This window comes from Garra rufa, chromosome 18, assembly GCF_049309525.1.
Source record: "Garra rufa chromosome 18, GarRuf1.0, whole genome shotgun sequence".
Classification (NCBI taxonomy): Eukaryota; Metazoa; Chordata; class Actinopteri; order Cypriniformes; family Cyprinidae; genus Garra; species Garra rufa.
This window is the reverse complement of record NC_133378.1, coordinates 1,657,394-1,676,932: the sequence shown is the minus strand read 5'-3', so window position 1 is coordinate 1,676,932 and position 19,539 is coordinate 1,657,394. Positions and strand designations below refer to the sequence as shown.

The 19,539-nt window shown below is 41.4% G+C and overlaps 1 protein-coding gene across 2 annotated transcripts in view; it reads right to left on the bottom strand.

The window, feature by feature from the left end:
* The window catches only part of LOC141290973 (calcium-responsive transactivator-like), a 43,136-nt gene that overhangs the window by 10,353 nt on the left and 13,244 nt on the right, over positions 1-19,539 (bottom strand). For both annotated transcript variants that reach the window (XM_073823121.1, XM_073823122.1), the window contains 5 exons: positions 16,805-16,960; positions 11,907-12,008; positions 11,222-11,314; positions 2,265-2,384; positions 2,031-2,158 (listed from right to left, as the gene is read on the bottom strand). In XM_073823121.1, the coding sequence (XP_073679222.1) occupies positions 2,031-2,158; positions 2,265-2,384; positions 11,222-11,314; positions 11,907-12,008; positions 16,805-16,960 (599 nt within the window). The remainder of the gene's footprint in view (positions 1-2,030; positions 2,159-2,264; positions 2,385-11,221; positions 11,315-11,906; positions 12,009-16,804; positions 16,961-19,539) is intronic.

The window sequence follows — 19,539 nt, the reverse complement described above, 5'->3', positions numbered from 1 at the left end:
AACTCTGACCACTGTAGTGTAACTCTGACCACTGTAGAGTAACTCTGACCACTGTAGTGTAACTCTGACCACTGTAGTGTAACTCTGACCACTGTAGAGTAACTCTGACCACTGTAGTGTAACTCTGACCACTGTACTGTAACTCTGACCACTGTAGTGTAACTCTGACCACTGTAGAGTAACTCTGACCACTGTAGTGTAACTCTGACCACTGTAGTGTAACTCTGACCACTGTAGAGTAACTCTGACCACTGTAGTGTAACTCTGACCACTGTAGTGTAACTCTGGCCACTGTAGTGTAACTCTGACCACTGTAGAGTAACTCTGACCACTGTACTGTAACTCTGACCACTGTAGTGTAACTCTGACCACTGTAGAGTAACTCTGACCACTGTACTGTAACTCTGACCACTGTAGAGTAACTCTGACCACTGTAGAGTAACTCTGACCACTTTAGTGTAACTCTGGCCACTGTAGAGTAACTCTGACCACTGTAGAGTAACTCTGACCACTGTACTGTAACTCTGACCACTGTAGTGTAACTCTGACCACTGTAGTGTAACTCTGACCACTGTAGAGTAACTCTGACCACTGTAGTGTAACTCTGACCACTGTAGTGTAACTCTGACCACTGTAGAGTAACTCTGGCCACTTTAGTGTAACTCTGGCCACTGTAGAGTAACTCTGACCACTGTACTGTAACTCTGACCACTGTAGTGTAACTCTGACCACTGTAGTGTAACTCTGACCACTGTAGAGTAACTCTGACCACTTTAGTGTAACTCTGGCCACTGTAGAGTAACTCTGACCACTGTAGTGTAACTCTGACCAGTGTAGAGTAACTCTGACCACTTTAGTGTAACTCTGACCACTGTAGAGTAACTCTGACCACTGTACTGTAACTCTGACCACTGTAGTGTAACTCTGACCACTGTAGTGTAACTCTGACCACTGTAGAGTAACTCTGACCACTGTAGTGTAACTCTGACCAGTGTAGAGTAACTCTGACCACTTTAGTGTAACTCTGGCCACTGTAGAGTAACTCTGGCCACTGTAGAGTAACTCTGGCCACTGTAGTGTAACTCTGACCACTGTAGAGTAACTCTGACCACTGTACTGTAACTGGGTTTCAGGGTGTTACTGAACCTCTAATAGCCTTGGCCATCTTCGTGAAGAGCAGCAATTCTAATTCTCAAATCCTCAGAGAGTTCTTGGCCATGAGATGACATGTTGAACATCCAGTGGTCAGTATGAGAGAACTGTACCCAAATGTCAACTGCTCTAATACTAGATACACAACTTTGTTTGGTCCTGTCAAGCAGACAAAAACATAAGCATGATGAATAGGACATGTGGCATCGCATGGTTAAACAACATACTGCTGTTATCACTTAGGGTGTACTCACTTTTGTTGCCAGCTATTTTAACAATAATGGCTGTATGTTGAGTTATTTTCAGAGGACAGTAAATCTATACTGCTATACAAGCTGCACATTGACTACTCTAAAATATATCCAAGTTTCATTTCTATAGTATTGTCCCTTGAGAAGATATACTAAAATGGTTGCTGAAATATGAGGAGTGTACTCACTTTTGTGAGATACTGTACATAATATTGTGGAAAACTGATATTGTTAAAAATAATATGCAAATCCTGTTTGGTAGATTTGTGTTACAGACCTTATTACTATTCCACAGTATTCTGAAGTATTTAGAATAAGTTACAACACTTGTGTTATCTAACAAAATAAGTTACAAGTGACCTTCCCAACCCTGCTGCTCAGTTAATATGGATAACTTCTACAATCTCGTTTTGTACTCTAATTTGATTGAGTGTGCAAAAAGGATGAGATAACATTAAAAACATTGTCCCATATGTTCCAAAAATGAATGCATTGAAGTCTTATGCGTTGCGAAAGGGGGAGAATTTGTATTTTTGGGTGAACTGAACCTTTCATCAGTGGGCTGGGTTTGGGATGCTCACAGAACACATTGCATTGTCATTAGTGCAGGACAGTAACAGTGCTCACCTGTTCATAAGAGTAGGATCTCTGTGACTGAGCGGCTGGTCCCGGCTGTATAGAGCGGTATGATGGGTACTGCTGACTCTGGCCCTGCTGATACTGAGGATATTGGGAAGAGCTGCCCTGCCCTGGACCTTCACACACAAACAGCAGAAGTCAGTGCGCTGCATATTATCCGCAGAGATCAATTCATACAGTCAGAATGCAGATTACTCCTGGACGTTTGATGTGGTCTGTTACCGTATCCCTGAGGTGGAGCGCTGTAGCCGGTTTGGGACGGGTACTGCTGTTGGCTGAACGTCTGGTGCGTCCCAGAGCCTTGCTGATACTGTGTCTGCTGTTGGCTGTACTGAGAGTTTCCTGAAACATCATTGAGATCATACATGATACATCTATTATAATCCACATGGCATTTGCAAGCCTGCTATAATGATGATGTCTATTGATTTAATAATTGATTTGGTAACACTTTATAATAACGTTCAGTTGTAAGTCTTTTATAAGTGATTAGTTAATGATGAAATAATCATTTACAAAACATTCACAAATGATTAATAAGTGATATGCTAACAATTTGTGTATGTTTTGTTAATTAATTTACAAGTCAATTACAAGTTAATTTACAAGTAATTAGTTAATGATGATCTAATTATTTACAAAACATGACTATGTGTTTATAAATTATTAATAAGTGATATGTTCATTTTATTGTAAGTAATATGCTAACGATTTACCCATCTGTCCTAAATTATCTTAAAAATAGCATATAATAAAATGATCAAACAGAACCTAGGTCTCTTTTTAAAGAAAACAATCAGCAGATAATTGCAGAAGCGGAATTAAAAAATAAAGTATTAACAAATTACAGAAGTTTAAATTTACTGTAAAGTAAATACACTACAATTTTTATTATATTTTATATAAAATACATATTTTACATAACAGGTTTTATCCTAAATTTGATATCAATTTGAAGCCTTACATCTAAATAAGTTATTCCAAATTTGAAGCTGATATGAAAAAAAAAATGAGGTTCCTTGGAAAGTTTGTTTAGGGTGTTATAAAATACAAAATAACCTTATATAATTCATACACTACATGGTGCACAGTGCATTAGTGCAGAAGTACATAGTGAATAAGTGCAGAGTGTATAGTGCGTCATTTGGGGCGCAGCTCATGTTAGCCAGAAAAGACATCTTTACCCTCACCAGTCAGAACTTACATTGCAGTACACACTTCAAAGCATTCAAAAGCTGTTGTGTAAATGCATGAATAAATCATTACAACACTTCCTGCATCCCCTAATCTAAAGTGTAAACTACTCATCAGTTGTAAATGTTTTACATAGCTGCCGGTTCCAGGTTGTGTGGGTATCAGGTGGGTATACACACTGGGTGAAAGACCTTTGGATAATGAGTAAAACATTTATAACTGATGAATTGTTTACACTTTAGATTAGGGGATGCAGAAAGATTTGTAAATTATTTATTCATGATGCGATCTTCAGTCAAGGATAAACATTTAAATGATTGATATTTTAATTATTTTTAAGTGACAAATAATATATTAACTAGTAACGTATTAACCACTTACTTACATCTGTTTATTTATTTTATGATATGCAATTTTTTAAGATAACTTGACAGATTTGTAATTGTTAGCATATTACTTAATAATCATTTGTGAATGTATAGTCATGTTTTGTAAATTATTAGTTCATCATTTTCTAATCACTTGTAAATGATTTATAACTTAATCTACAAAACATATATAAAAATACTAATATATCACTTATTAAACATTTATGAATGTTTTGCAAATCATTATTTTATCATTAACTAACCACTTATAAATGACTTACAACTGACCGTTATTATAAAGTGTTACCCTATAAGAGCACACACACCTCACAGTCACTCATTATCTGACCTCCAAAGTAGATACACAATGTTAGCTGTGATACTCACCTCAACCCTGTCATCCATCACCTGCTACTCACCTGGATACTCACCTGTCTACATTTAGATGTGTGTGATCTGCCCACCTCAGTCTCATTTACCATCACTTACTCAGTTTCACTTTGATATTCACTCACCTGCATATCCACACTCCAAACCTGTCCATAAACTCATTTCTAACATCTGTGTGCAGGTCTGGTTTATTCTGATTGTCTGCTTCATCGATTGTCAGAATTATTCAGGAAAACAAGATTTTCTTATCAAAGTAATAAACTGTAGTATTGCTAAAATAAGTACACAAACAGTGGAAGAAAAAAATGTTGTTTTAAATATGAAAATATAGCAAATGTAACAAAGTAATTAAAAGAACAATGGACTTGGAAAAAGGTCCCTTAAATAGTTAGGTCTTTTTTTGGTTAGAAAAATGGCAGGAGGAATATTAAGCAATTGTCTCAGAGATAGAAAAGATGACTATTTTATGCCACACAGTAAGATTCAGTTTGCCTTTTCCAAGGCCCAAAATATAGACTTCAAGGAATCCAAACTCTGGTCATGAGAACAGGTCAATCATTTAGGATTTAACAGCATCCAAAACGTTACAGAATTTCTAGGGGTGGAGTACAATGAAAAGAGCCTGGTTCCCACAGTAAAGTTTGGTGGCAGTAAAATTGGTGAATGATTGAGCTGTGTTTTATCAGTGGTGTTACAAATTACACACTATTATTGTGTGATGTAATTCAGAAACTCAAACACCGCCATTTGAGAGAACAAAACAGGGGAAAAGAGACTTTAGGGACACAACCAAAGGATAAATTCCAGACGCCTTTAAATCTCCTATGTGCTATGTTAGCACCAACAAAAATATATCACAAAGATGATATCACAAAGATCAAGGGCAACTATCATACACCTGGTGCAATCCGGTGCCAGGCGCAACGCAACTGATTTTTGCTAACGGCCAATGCAGTTATCATTTTATGCATAGTAAATGCATTTGCGCCCATGGGTGTGCTGGTCTGAAAATTAGGTGTTCATTGGTGCGTTGCTATTTTGAGGCAACAGTGCGAGGGCAACTGGATCTTACAGGGAATGAGAGATGAGACTCTGATTTATTTAATGCACGTTGCGCCCAAAACACACCCATGACTCATTAAGAAAATAGGGACAACCCTTTTAGACCATGCGCTGGACGCACTGACTATTTTTTTCCATCCTTAAACTAATAAAAGTGGATTCAGACCTGCGGCGTGCACGTAAGACCATGTGCTTAGATCATTAAAATAGGGCCCAATAACTTCAAATGCTCGCTCTAAACTACTGGCAAATCCCAAATTGGAATAAATAAATAATAAATCAGCCACAGGAATCTACATCTGGAGAACAGGTAGAAGCACACACAAGGATGATGTTCAACAGCCGCCGCTCGACACAGGCAAACACAGGGCTTACAAACAGGGTAATCACCATAATGAATTTAACACAGGAGCAGGGAATAATCAAATTAACTTAACAAGAACAGGAAACAGACCATATATGGAAACACAGGAAGGACTACGGGGACAAAACAGGACCAAACAAGGAAAACACGAAAAACAAAGTCCACGATCCTGACATGTGGTGAACAACGCATATCAGTTCTCCACAAAATGGAATCCAACATCAACAAGAGCATCCTGGCAGAGTCATGTTGAAAGTGGTTCTCTATGTTATCACCATGTTGTACAGGTGCATCTCAATAAATTAGAATGCTGTGGAAAAGTTCATTTATTTCAGTAATTCAACTCAAATTGTGAAACTCGTGTATTAAATTCAATGCACACAGACTGGAGTAGTTTAAGTCTTTGGTTCTTTTTATTGTGGTGATTAGCAGGGTTCGAAATTAACTTTTTTGATCACCAGCCAAAGTGGCTGGTAACTTTCTGAAGTTACCAGCCAATCAGAATTTCCATTAGACAAATTTTTACGTGGTGAAAATTAGGGGTGCAACGGTTTAAAAAAATTAAAAGTAAAGAAATATGAATAATCTATCTAACTAGAAGCAACAGAACAAATAAATACAATAGAGTAAAGATGCAATAAAATAAACTGATTTTTCGGGGTTTTTTTTAAGTAGGTCTAACATTAGTTTTTAGGTACAGAAACTATGCCGGGGCCCACCTCCTTCTCGGGTCAATTATTCAATTATTTGTTTTGCCTTTTTATTCTTCTAATGCATGTTATAAAAAACCTCAAACAAACAAACTTTAAATTAAAACTATACTTTTGAATTTAAAAGAAAACCCTCTGGTCAGTTCTAACTTTTTAACATATATACAGATTTAAATCTCCTGAATTCTTTAATTCAGAGATTCTTTACAACTTCAGAGTATTTTTTAAGCATTTAAGCATTCATTATAAAACACTCACAGGACAATCATTTTGACAACTACGAAAATACTTTGAAATTTCACGCAAAAGTAGGCTACTATGGATCAGAGCCCCGAAAGCATGAATAGTTTGTGAATCAATAGCGGACTTACAGTATGCGTGCCTAGACTCCGATATACAAGAGTGTCATACATTACGCGCGAGTTCGTTAGTACAATTACTCTGATCGTACCTTTACATTAGCGCGATCGAGGGTTTGTTTCATGCAGCCAAGAGATGAAGTAGAGACCTGTTTTCCCGCGGGGATATAGGTTACTTTTAAGCAGGTTTTTGCGGGCGGGAGTGGGGCAAAACATAAATATCGCGGGCGGGAGCAGGACGAAACAACATTTCTGCGGGAGTAATATTTGCGCGTGTTCTGAGGCGCGGGTTTGCGCGCTTCAGATGAGCGCACACACAGATCTTCTCACTTCTCACTGCGCGCGCAGGTTTGCGTCTTATGGCTCTTAAATGTTGAAACTGGCAAAGCTTAAATGAGTTTAGTTTAAATCCAGATAGCAATGTGTGCAGTTCAGGTATCACCTGCACACGAGCGCTATCAGCACCCGGGAGACGACGGAATAATGACTGCTCATATTACAGCATGCGGCACTCGCACTGAACAATAATGGTTTGTCCAGGGGACAAACGACCCAGAGCGTCTCTGACATGATTTGCATGATTGGCTCAAGCATCACCGGCCAAACTGGCTGGTAAGTTTTCGTCAATACCCGCCAAAATGATTTTTAACCCGCATTTGGCGGGTTGGCGGGTGTTAATTTCGAACCCTGGTGATTAGGCTCACCGCAGCCTTGAGAGGCTTGTCAAGCAAAATTGATTCAAGAATGTGAATTCACAGAGTGAGCGGACACCGCCGCATCTGGAACATTGTGAGCGGTCACCGCCGCATCGAGAACATCGTGAGCTGTCGAGAACATCGTGAACGGTCGCCGCCGCGTTGAGAACATCGTGAGCGGTCGGCGCCGCGTCAAGAACATCGTGAGCAAACATCAAGAACATCGTGAACATCAAGAACATCGTGAGCGGTCGCCGCCGCGTCGAGAACATAGTGAGCGGTCGCTGCCGCGTCGAAAACATCGTGAACGGTCGCCGCCGCATCAGGAACATCGTGAGAGGTCATCGCCGTATCAGGAACATCGTGAGAGGTCGCCGCCACGTCGAGAACATCGTGAGCGGTCGCCGCCGCGTCGAGAACATAGTGAGCGGTCGCTGCCGCGTCGAAAACATTGTGAACGGTCGCCGCCACATCAGGAACATCGTGAGAGGTCATCGCCGTATCAGGAACATCGTGAGAGGTCGCCGCCGCATCGAGAACATCGTGAGCGGTCGCCGCCGCGTCAAGAACATCGTGAGCAAACATCAAGAACATCGTGAACATCAAGAACATCGTGAGCGGTCGCCGCCGCGTCGAGAACATAGTGAGCGGTCGCTGCCGCGTCGAAAACATCGTGAACGGTCGCCGCCGCATCAGGAACATCGTGAGAGGTCATCGCCGTATCAGGAACATCGTGAGAGGTCGCCGCCACGTCGAGAACATCGTGAGCGGTCGCCGCCGCGTCGAGAACATAGTGAGCGGTCGCTGCCGCGTCGAAAACATTGTGAACGGTCGCCGCCACATCAGGAACATCGTGAGAGGTCATCGCCGTATCAGGAACATCGTGAGAGGTCGCCGCCGCATCGAGAACATCGTGAGCGGTCGCCGCCGCGTCAAGAACATCGTGAGCAAACATCAAGAACATCGTGAACATCAAGAACATCGTGAGCGGTCGCCGCCGCGTCGAGAACATAGTGAGCGGTCGCTGCCGCGTCGAAAACATCGTGAACGGTCGCCGCCGCATCAGGAACATCGTGAGAGGTCATCGCCGTATCAGGAACATCGTGAGAGGTCGCCGCCACGTCGAGAACATCGTGAGCGGTCGCCGCCGCGTCGAGAACATAGTGAGCGGTCGCTGCCGCGTCGAAAACATCGTGAACGGTCGCCGCCGCATCAGGAACATCGTGAGAGGTCATCGCCGTATCAGGAACATCGTGAGAGGTCGCCGCCGCATCGAGAACATCGTGAGCGGTCGCCGCCGCGTCAAGAACATCGTGAGCAAACATCAAGAACATCGTGAACATCAAGAACATCGTGAGCGGTCGCCGCCGCGTCGAGAACATAGTGAGCGGTCGCTGCCGCGTCGAAAACATCGTGAACGGTCGCCGCCGCATCAGGAACATCGTGAGAGGTCATCGCCGTATCAGGAACATCGTGAGAGGTCGCCGCCGCATCGAGAACATCGTGAGCGGTCGCCGCCGCGTCAAGAACATCGTGAGCAAACATCAAGAACATCGTGAACATCAAGAACATCGTGAGCGGTCGCCGCCGCGTCGAGAACATAGTGAGCAAACATCAAGAACATCGTGAACATCAAGAACATCGTGAGCGGTCGCCGCCGCATCAGGAACATCGTGAGAGGTCATCGCCGTATCAGGAACATCGTGAGAGGTCGCCGCCGCGTCAAGAACATCGTGAGCAAACATCAAGAACATCGTGAACATCAAGAACATCGTGAGCGGTCGCCGCCGCGTCGAGAACATAGTGAGCAAACATCAAGAACATCGTGAACATCAAGAACATCGTGAGAGGTCGCCGCCGCGTCGAGAACATCGTGAGCGGTCGCCGCCGCATCAGGAACATCGTGAGAGGTCATCGCCGTATCAGGAACATCGTGAGAGGTCATCGCCGTATCAGGAACATCGTGAGAGGTCATCGCCGTATCAGGAACATCGTGAGAGGTCATCGCCCTATCAGGAACATCGTGAGAGGTCATCGCCGTATCAGGAACATCGTGAGAGGTCGCCGCCGCGTCAAGAACATCGTGAGCAAACATCAAGAACATCGTGAACATCAAGAACATCGTGAGCGGTCGCCGCTGCGTCGAGAACATAGTGAGCAAACATCAAGAACATCGTGAACATCAAGAACATCGTGAGAGGTCGCCGCCGCGTCGAGAACATCGTGAGCGGTCGCCGCCGCATCAGGAACATCGTGAGAGGTCGCCACGACGTCGAGAACATCGTGAGCGGTCATCGCCGTATCAGGAACATCATGAGAGGTCGCCACGACGTCGAGAACATCGTGAGCGGTCGCCGCCGCATCGAGAACATCGTGAGCGGTCGGCGCCGCGTCAAGAACATCGTGAGCAAACATCAAGAACATCGTGAACATCAAGAACATCGTGAGTGAGGGGTCGCCGCCGCATCAGGAACATCGTGAGCAAACATCAAGAACATCGTGAACATCAAGAACATCTTGAGTGAGGGGTCGCCGCCGCATCAGGAACATCGTGAGCGAACATCAAGAACATCGTGAACATCAAGAACATCGTGAGTGAGGGGTCGCCGCCGCGTCGAGAACATTGTGAGCGGTCGCCGCCGCATCAGGAACATCGTGAGCGGTCACCGCCGCCAGAGGAACGTGAGCGGGTTCCGCAGCCAACTCCACCCTGAAGGCCGAGCCCTTCAAGTACAGAACCCGATTTACATACTGCTCCAGTGACTCCTCGGGAAGCCAGTATGATACTATGGACTTGAAGGGCTCAGCTAGACCCCCCCCCAAAAAAACAAACAAGAGGCAGGTCCCCTCGGTGGTCGACTGCCTCGCCACGTCAATGAAGTACCTGGCGTAATCCTCTACACTCCGATCTCCCTGGCGAATGTTCAGTAATCTCCCCGCTGGACCCATTCTGGCTGGTTGCATTCTGTCACGGTGAGAGATGAGGTCAGGGTCCAAATGCAGGTAAAGATATTTATTAATTAAACAAAACACGAACAAAAGGCCAACATGGCACAACACGACTTAAAAAGCAAAACAAACGGAACCGAAAACATGAGCTAGAGTGCAGACATCAGGAACATAGAGACAGGGTACAGAAAGCAATGCAACCAGGACGAGTGGTGCGAGATGGGAAACTATATAGTCCGTGGTAATTGTGAACAGCTGTGGGTTTAACGAGTGTCATGATCCAAGACAGGTGTGTACAATCAAGGGAGTGAAGTGTGGGAGGAAGGGAAACAGCGACCTCCGGAGGAGGAGGGAGAACCCGCAGCCCAGAGTCATGACACTTCCATACCACCTCAGCAGACCACAGACTGATGACCTCCATGCCATGCTAAATTGAGGTAGTCATTAAAGCGAAAGGAGCCCCTACCAAGAATTGAGTACATATACAGTTATTGAACATACTTTCCAGAAGGCCAACAATTCACTAAAAATGTTTTTTATTGGTCTTATGAAGTATTCTAATTTGTTGAGATGGGTTTTTGTTAAATGTGAGCCAAATCATCACAGTTAAAAGAACCAAAGACTTAAACTACTTCAGTCTGTGCACTGAATTTATTTAATACACAAGTTTCACCATTTGAGTTGAATTACTGGATTAAATGAACTTTTCCACGACATTCTAATTTATTGAGAAGCACCTGTAGACATACATCCTTCTCAGCCAGTGAACATTACACAATCCAAGCAGGACAGAGATGCTCTTAAAGTGCTGGAAACTAAGTCAAAGAGAGTAGAAGCAGATGTGGTCCATCGCTACGCAACTCCTCTTCTTTGCAAATGAAATGCATGCAAGACCAAGATCTGCCTTGTTTATTTACACCACAACAACAAAGCTAGAATTGTGTTTAACACAGCGTTTTTTTTTTATATATATATATATATTTTGTATACACCTCTAAAAATGCCTGTAGTTATGCCTGTGTGAGGAACCCTATATTTTAATAAAACCTTTTTTCAGTTTAGTCCTGAACAAATGAGTTGGAACTTACCGCCTTCGTAATAGTGTTGTGACGACTCGTCAAAGGATCTCTCAAAACTCTGTTCCCCATAGGAAGACTGCTGATAGGAATACTCTCCGTGACCTGCTGAACAAAAACATAATAGTCCACAGGGGGGAATAAAGCAGAACAAACTGGTCTTGCAGCTCACAGACATCCACACAACCGTTTGCACATAAACAAACTCGGCTGAAATGCAAAAAGACCATCTTGTAATTTAAACATTATGTAAATTAAACAACAAACACATTTGTCGATTGACCTTGTCAGGTGTGTTCGTTCATTGTGTTGATATTTGGCTTGCGATTCATTTTGTTTAATGTATGCCAGTCTTTTTGCATTTCAACTAAGCTTTCTCTTGATCGAGCAGCTGTTGAAGTGGTCTTTGGATGTGTGCATCCTACTTTGAACTGACATACACAAACTCAGGCCTTAAATTACCAAACCTTTAGTCCAGCAACAACACAATGTGGAAGGAAAGCCAAATCTGAAATTTCAGCACACCCAAAAAAAAAAAAATATTTGCAGGTTGTTCTCAGGTCTATTTTAGTAATATTTTAATGAAAAAATAGACAAAGACATGACTTGAAGATTTTGAGATGAACGAAAGTAGAAACAGGAATGTGATGTGAAATAAATGAACGAATGTAAAATCTCTGGATGAGAGCTTGGTTACCATCTGAGTAATACTGCTGGCTAACAGGCTCGCTGGAGCTCTGAGCGTGTCCATACTGCTCTCCGTAGAACTCCTCCTGGCCCATGTACTGCGGGGCTGATCCTGTAAGACAGGCGACACCACGGTTGGTTATTCAGCCGATCGTCAGAAGAATGGACTGAGGAGATCCTGGGCTCTTCTAGTGCTCTAGCTGTCTGTCTGTATTGTGTGTTACGTATATATGCTGCAGCCAAAACAGTAGGCAAAAGATATTTTGGGATCTTTCTAAATTCAAGATGAGTGTGTTATCAATCAGTATTCTTGAACTGGATAAATCTGGAAGCACGTCCTTAAGACGTGTGTGTACGCAAGAAAACCTAATTTACATCAATTTAAAAATGATGCCAAAGTCATCCCTTTCTCCAATAAAAAGAATAAAAAGCATAGTGAATGACATGAAATGCAGATGTGCTTTGTATGTCACAATAAACCAGTTTGGATTATTATTATTTATTAATAATAAAATAAAATAAATCAATAAATCTATGGAGTACTATAGTGGTAGTGTGCAGAAACTCCAGATATCACATCCTTTCAAACATAATCCAAATCATACAGAACACACTACAGTAACATCCACATTACACCAAAACCCAGGCTATCAGTTTATTAGTTGGCACATGTACAGTCTAACAATCCAAACTACAACATTTCACACTCACACTTTAGTTTGGGGACCAACTATTAACAAACGACGACTTTTGCCTTTGATGAACTCTTAATTTTGTGTCTATTAATAGCTATTTAGGTAGATGTTGGGAAACCATGTTTTATGGGGACATTCCATAGGCGTAATGGTTTTCATACTGTACAAACCGTACTTTCTATCGCCCTACACCTACCCTACACCTAAACCTAGCCCTCACAGGAGATTGTGCACACTTTTACTTCCTCAAAAACTCTTTGTGCATGATTTATAAGCCTGTTTCCTCATGGGGACCTGAGAAATGTCCCCACAAGGTCAAAATCTACTGGTATTCCTATCCTTGTGGGGACATTTGGTCCCCATAACGTGATGAATACCAGGTACACACACACACGCACACGCACGCACGCACGCACGCACGCACACACACACACACACACACACACACACACACACACACAGACACGCACACGCACACGCACACGCACGCACACACACACGCACACACACACACACACACACACACACACACACACACACACACACACACACACACCTAAACTCTCTCTCAACATACAATACTTTCTTTCTTTTCATATTTTTTATGCAAAGCACCATGCTGGAAGACAAAGTATTGCAACTATTTCTTGAATGGCTTCATCCTGACAGGGTGTCATTCTCAGTTTAAGATCACAAAGAACACAAGAGAGATGTAAAGAGGATGATGGTGATCTAGAAACAGTCCTCACCTTACAGCGCTGGGCTTCCTCGTTTTTTTGTTTATCAAAGACCCTCTGCATTAAACTGGTTTTCTCTCTTACTCTTATTGATGCAACTTCCAGCAATGATTAACTAGAGCAGTGAGCAGAGCAGAGCAGTAATACAATTATTAGAAATAACATATTTGCTCCATAATCCATAATCGTCCCACTGGAATGCAGAGTTTAGCCAGAGATACCTCACTGAAGCACAAGATGACACTAGCGTTCTGCTTGAGCAAATGGAAATTGTAACTTAATGAGAGTATGACAACCAGAAAATGAACGTAGAATGATCAAATTAATTCTAAATTCCACTGCCTATCCACTCAGGATATTTGGAATCAGTGTTCAGATCTTGCAATGTTTCTCTATGACACTGAACCTACGACTATTGTGTCAGTTGTGTCATTTTCTGCAGGTCAATTTACAGCACCAGGTTAAACATTCCAACATGTGCACACAGGTCATTTTTTAGGATTTAAGCTTAGGATATTATTTTTGTCAAAATTAAATGCTGGTTTATATCAACCAAAGACAACACAGGGAGGCCAACAGAGAGGCCAGCGGAGGAGAGCAGAGAAGCGGAGAAGCAGGAGAGCGCAGAAGTTTATTCTGTTAATTATGAAAGAAGTTTGTGTAATTTGTAAATTTCATAATAAAGGACGTGGTATAAATTGGAAGGCAATACATCGGGAGAAATAGAGAGGGTCAGACAAAATTTTCTACGTTTTTGTTCGTGGAAAATCTCTTTTTTAAACAAATTTCATTTTGTATAAGTTGTATCTTAATTCCTTGACGATGTTTTAAATGCTGTAAGGGTCCTGCTCTGTTCAGCACACAGTGTCAGTGATTTTTTCACCAAAGTCACAGAGGGTGCAACAAATCTCGATGACTGACTTATATCAGCTTACTCACAAAATCTGTTGTGTGAGCACAGAGACTTGATGTTCAGGTCAACTGGAAGCCCTGTGCAGAACATCTCTTTAATGCGGCTCAGACTGATGCATATGAGACCGTTTCAGCACAGCAGAGCCCCACAACGGGTATGGCCCCCTGGCACACTTGGGGTGATCATTACACCGATCTGTCACTGCTCATTCAGCCCATGGTCAGAACTTATTTTGCATTACTAAAAGATGATTGGCACATATTGTATTTTAAAATGCACACTGTAAGCAATTCAGATTCACTGCACTTGTAGAGATGGCAAAACTGTGTAACAAAGTTGTTTCAACTTAAAAAGTAAGTGTTCATGTTGCCTTAAAATGTTAAGTTTAGTCAACATGAAATGTTAAGTTGTACTACGTGAAAACATGGATATTTGAGTTGAGTAAAATTACATTTTAAGGCAACACAATCACCAGTGATGCGCGGGTCAATGTATAAACAACCCGAACCCGACCAACGTTTTCAACTAACCCGCCCGCAACTCGGACCGCAAAAAAAAAAAAAAAAAAAAGTAAATATTGTACCCGATCCGCATGTTTAATATTTGCGAGTGACACCAGCGATTATATGCGGTGGAGATGCGTTCACTGTCAAACATCATTCGGCATTAATTAGGTAATTTTGTCAAAAGAAATGTTCTTGATTACAAGAAAAATACATGTTCGTGTTGTGATTTATTTTGTCTTTCCTTTATACAAATTTATATAGTTTCGTTTTCGAAGTACTCTAAATTATGTCAGTGATTCTCCAATGTTAAATTTGATCAAGAATTATTTTATTTCGATCTACAGTGTAATAAAAGTTAAGAAAAAGATTAGCCTATAGCCTTAAATATATATAGACTACAAGCTAATTCCTTTTTTGTTAACTTTTAACTTCTCCTAAAATTATCAATAATATTAAAACAACTTAATAGGCTAGGTTACCGAATTTTCTTATACAAACATAACGAATGCACTTCAAAACGAAGTTTTCATATATAAATTCAGGAATCAGGAATATGACAAAATGTTATTATTTTATATTTGTATAGCTATAATAGTTGTATCAAATCAATTGTTACATGTATCCTTGTGTCTGTATCTGTTCAGTTGGTTTCTCCCTCTGTCTCCCCCCGTCAGTTTGTGCTCATTTGGTTCTGTCCTTGTTTCATCGTTATCCCCATCATCTGTGTTTAATCATTAGTTACCCTTTATAAGTCGTTTGCCCTTTTGTGTCTTTGTGTCGTCTTAAAGTTATTTTGCTGGCGTTTTCTGTCTGGATTCGCTGTCTGTTTAATAAATACATATTGCGGATTTACTTCTGATTCTTCGGTTATTCACTCTGGCTCATCGTCAACCAGCAAACCTGACATCAATATGAAAATTATAGTGCCTTGAATTTATTAAGTAATGTTTTATTTTGTTTGTTTCGCTCTCTGGAAATGTAAAGAAAAAATACAGGTTTTAACTTGGAATTCGTTTTTAACCCCTGGTTTTAAACAAGCATATACATGAGATAATTTATATATTATTGTTTGAATAAACGTTTAAAAATAGTGCTAGAAATTTTATAATTAAGGAAATTAAACAGACCTAGGCGTTTGAAAAGACAAGTGAAATGTGTCTAATAATTCCAAAAAGAGAAGCATTGGACATAATCAAAATATTTGAGACATTTATTAGGAATACCATTTTCTTAACAATTAAGATGCTGCATGTGTTTCTAATCGAAGTGTGCGTCTCTCCGCCGACTTTCCCAACAAAAATCCCACCCCCTCTCAGAAAATACATAAAGCTGACATTACTGAGCTATATGCGTTTAGAAGTAGTCTATTAAAATGGTACAGTGGCATTGCTCAGTTCAACGTGTTGGAAATCGGGCATTTTGTCCCGCGTCAGCATTTATTCAACAGTTAATAACGCTCAACATTCAAAAGATAAATATTATTCAGCCAATAAAGTGTAGGTCAGTGTATTTCATAGAAAATTGTGTCTAGTACTATATAAATTAGAAAGGTTTAATTGTCATCTTTATTTCAAACGACCCGACCGACCACGACCCGAATATCATTACAAATATTTTTGGATGACTCGTAACCGCGGGTAACCGCTCATTTTGGGTCAACCCACACATCACTGATGCACACCAAGAAATTGCTTTTATTTAAAAGTGCAATTATTTGTTTGCACTCACAGTATCAACAAAACGTTTTGTGCTTTTGTAAATTAATGGGCTTTCTCTTCTCTGTGAACTTGAAAAAAACAAAACCTTACGAATTCATCTATAAAGATGTCTACTTTTAAATGAAATTAAATCAACTAAAATGGAAAACAAATATTTTCAGATTATGTAATCCATACGAAACGTATGGAACTGGAGATGATGAGTCAGTGTCGTCACCGAAAATACAGAAAATTACTAGACTTAGCAATTGTGATTTCACCTCTGCAAATGTACAGCACAGTTAAACACACCACAACCAGCTTCTGGTAGATGAATACAATAATGTTCACAGCCCTTACCTTGCTGTGGGGCACGATAACTTCCCATGGGCCTTTGAGACATGATGCTGTTCCCCTGGTTTCCCATTAGTCCAGTCTGCTGTCCCTGGTAGTGCTGAGCCCCAGCTGTGGAGGACGAGTAATGGGCTCCAGCGCCTTGCTGATGCATCATAGAAACTAATGGGAACCAGCACCACAAACAATGCAACATTGAAATTACAGTGTACACTAAACTCTTGATGATCAAAAACACCAATATCAGGACTCAAATGTTGCTCTACTAATGCAAACTAAATAACGCAAATAAATGTTGTTCTACTAATAACCAAAAGAAGCTGGGGTAGAGTCAAGAAATAAACACTGTCAGTCAGGGACGGAGGGCAGCATTTCAGGGTTTGAAGGATTCAAAGAATGCCTAAAAAGAGGATCAACTCAAAAGTCAGAGGAAGGAAGCAGCCTCCTGCTGATGAACTGAATGTGTTTGATCTCTCTCCTGAGGGTCAAAAGCTAGTTTTAATGTGGCATCTTTATCCATGCAGACGAATAACACGACAGTAGCATACGGATGAATATCAAGAAACCTGTTAAGAACACGTCCTTGTTGTATTTTTCCCAAAATGTGTGTTTCTTTACTGCTATTATCCATTATGGATAATAGCAGTAAAGCTTGATCTCATGGGGAGATGTTTTTTTAAATCATACAGATTTTTTTTTTTGAAAATCTAAAATAGCAGCAAGTTTTGTGTGAGGGGTATATATGGGAGTGGATCCTCTAAATGATCGTTTCATTGGTGTATGTAACATGACTAACTCCTGAAACTGCCACTGACAACGTGGTCACCACATCAACGTTCTGGCATCTTAAGTGTTTGATACTTTTTTAATCAAAAGTAATATTATAGCAATCAAAGACTTGATGGCAAACCACTGTCAACTGTTTATGTTTGTAAGGCTGCTTTATTTGTGTTCGCTTTGTTTATGGAGATTTTAAAGTGGACCAGTTGTGATATTTTCGTCTTGTTTTCAAGATGAAGTATTTTGATTTACACTGACCAAAATTATAAATGCAACACTTTTGTTTTTGCCCCCATTCTTCATGAGCTGAACCCAAAGATCTAAGACTTTTTCTATGTACACAAAAGGCCTATTTCTGTCAAATATTGTTCACAATCTGTCTAAATCTGTGTTAGTGAGCACTTCTCCTTTGCCGAGATAATCTATCTACCTCACAGCTGTGGCATATCAAGATGCTGATTAGACGGCATGATTATTGCACAGGTGAGCCTTAAAAGGACACAATAAAAGGCCACTCTAAAATGTGCAGTTTTACTGTATTGGGGGGTCTGAAAACCAGTAATCTGGTGTGACCACCATTTGCCTCACGCAGTGCAACACATCTCCTTCACGTAGAGTTGATCAGGTTGTTGTTTGTGGCCTTCACAATGGCTGTGCAAAGTTGTTGGATATTGGCAGGAACTGGAACACGCTGCCATATACGGCGATCCAGAGCATCCCAAACATGTTTAACGGGTGACATGTCCGTTGAGTATGCTGGCCATGCAAGAACTGGGATGTTTTCAGCTTCCAGGAATTGCAACACAGGGCCGTGCATTATCATGCTCAACATGAGGTGATGGTCGTGCACAACAATGAGCCTCAGGATCTCATCACGGTGCATTCAGAATGCCATCAATAAAATGCACCTGTGTTCGTTGTCTATAACATACCCCTGCCCATACCATAACCCCACCGCCACCATGGGCCACTCCATACACAACATTGACATCCGCAAACCGCTCACCAACACAACGCCACACACGCTGTGGGATTCATCCGTGAAGAGAACACCTCTCCAAAGTGCCAGACGCCATCAGATGTGAGCATTTGCCCACTCAAGTCGGTTACTACAACAAACCGCAATCAGGTCGAGACCCCAATGAGGACAACGAGCATGCAGATGAGCTTCCCTGAGACGCTTTCTGACAGTTTGTGCAGGAATTCTTTGGTTATGCAAACCGATGATCCTGGAGGTGAAGATGCTGGATGTGGAGGTCCTGGGCTGGTGTGGTTACACATGGTCTGCGGCTGTGAGGCTATGGTAGAGAAATGAACATTCAATTCACGGGTAACAGCTCTGGTGCACATTCCTGCAGTCAGCATGCCCAACTGCACACTCCCTCAAAACTTGCGACATCTGTAGCATTGTGCTGTGTGATAAAACTACATTTTAGAGTGGTCTTTTATTGTGTCCAGCCTGAGGCACACCTGTCTAATCAGCATCTTGATATGCCACACCTGTGAGGTGGATGGATTATCTTGGCAAAGGAGAAGTGCTCACTAACACAGATTTAGACAGATTTGTCAACAATATTTGACAGAAATAGGCCTTGTGTGTACAGAGAAAAAGTCTTAGATCTTTAAGTTCAGCTCATGAAAAATGGGGGCAAAAACAAAAGTGTTGCGTTTATAATTTTGGTCAGTGTTTATGGGCGTGTTCTTGTTCGCTGTTTTTTTTTTTTCGAGCAAGATCTGAACAACAGATGAGTCAAAGCTTGTTCCACTTTCCCTGTGGTTTTCTTACACCACACACATGCGCTTTTAAGTTCATCACTAACAACTAGTTGTTCAGTTTAGTTTTACACACATTGCTTCTGTAAATGCAGCTGTTGCTACCTCCATTGTTCGGCAGTCAATTCAATTGTCGAATGGTAGAATGACTGAAATGTGTGTATGGAATTAGTCATTAAAAGGTGAAC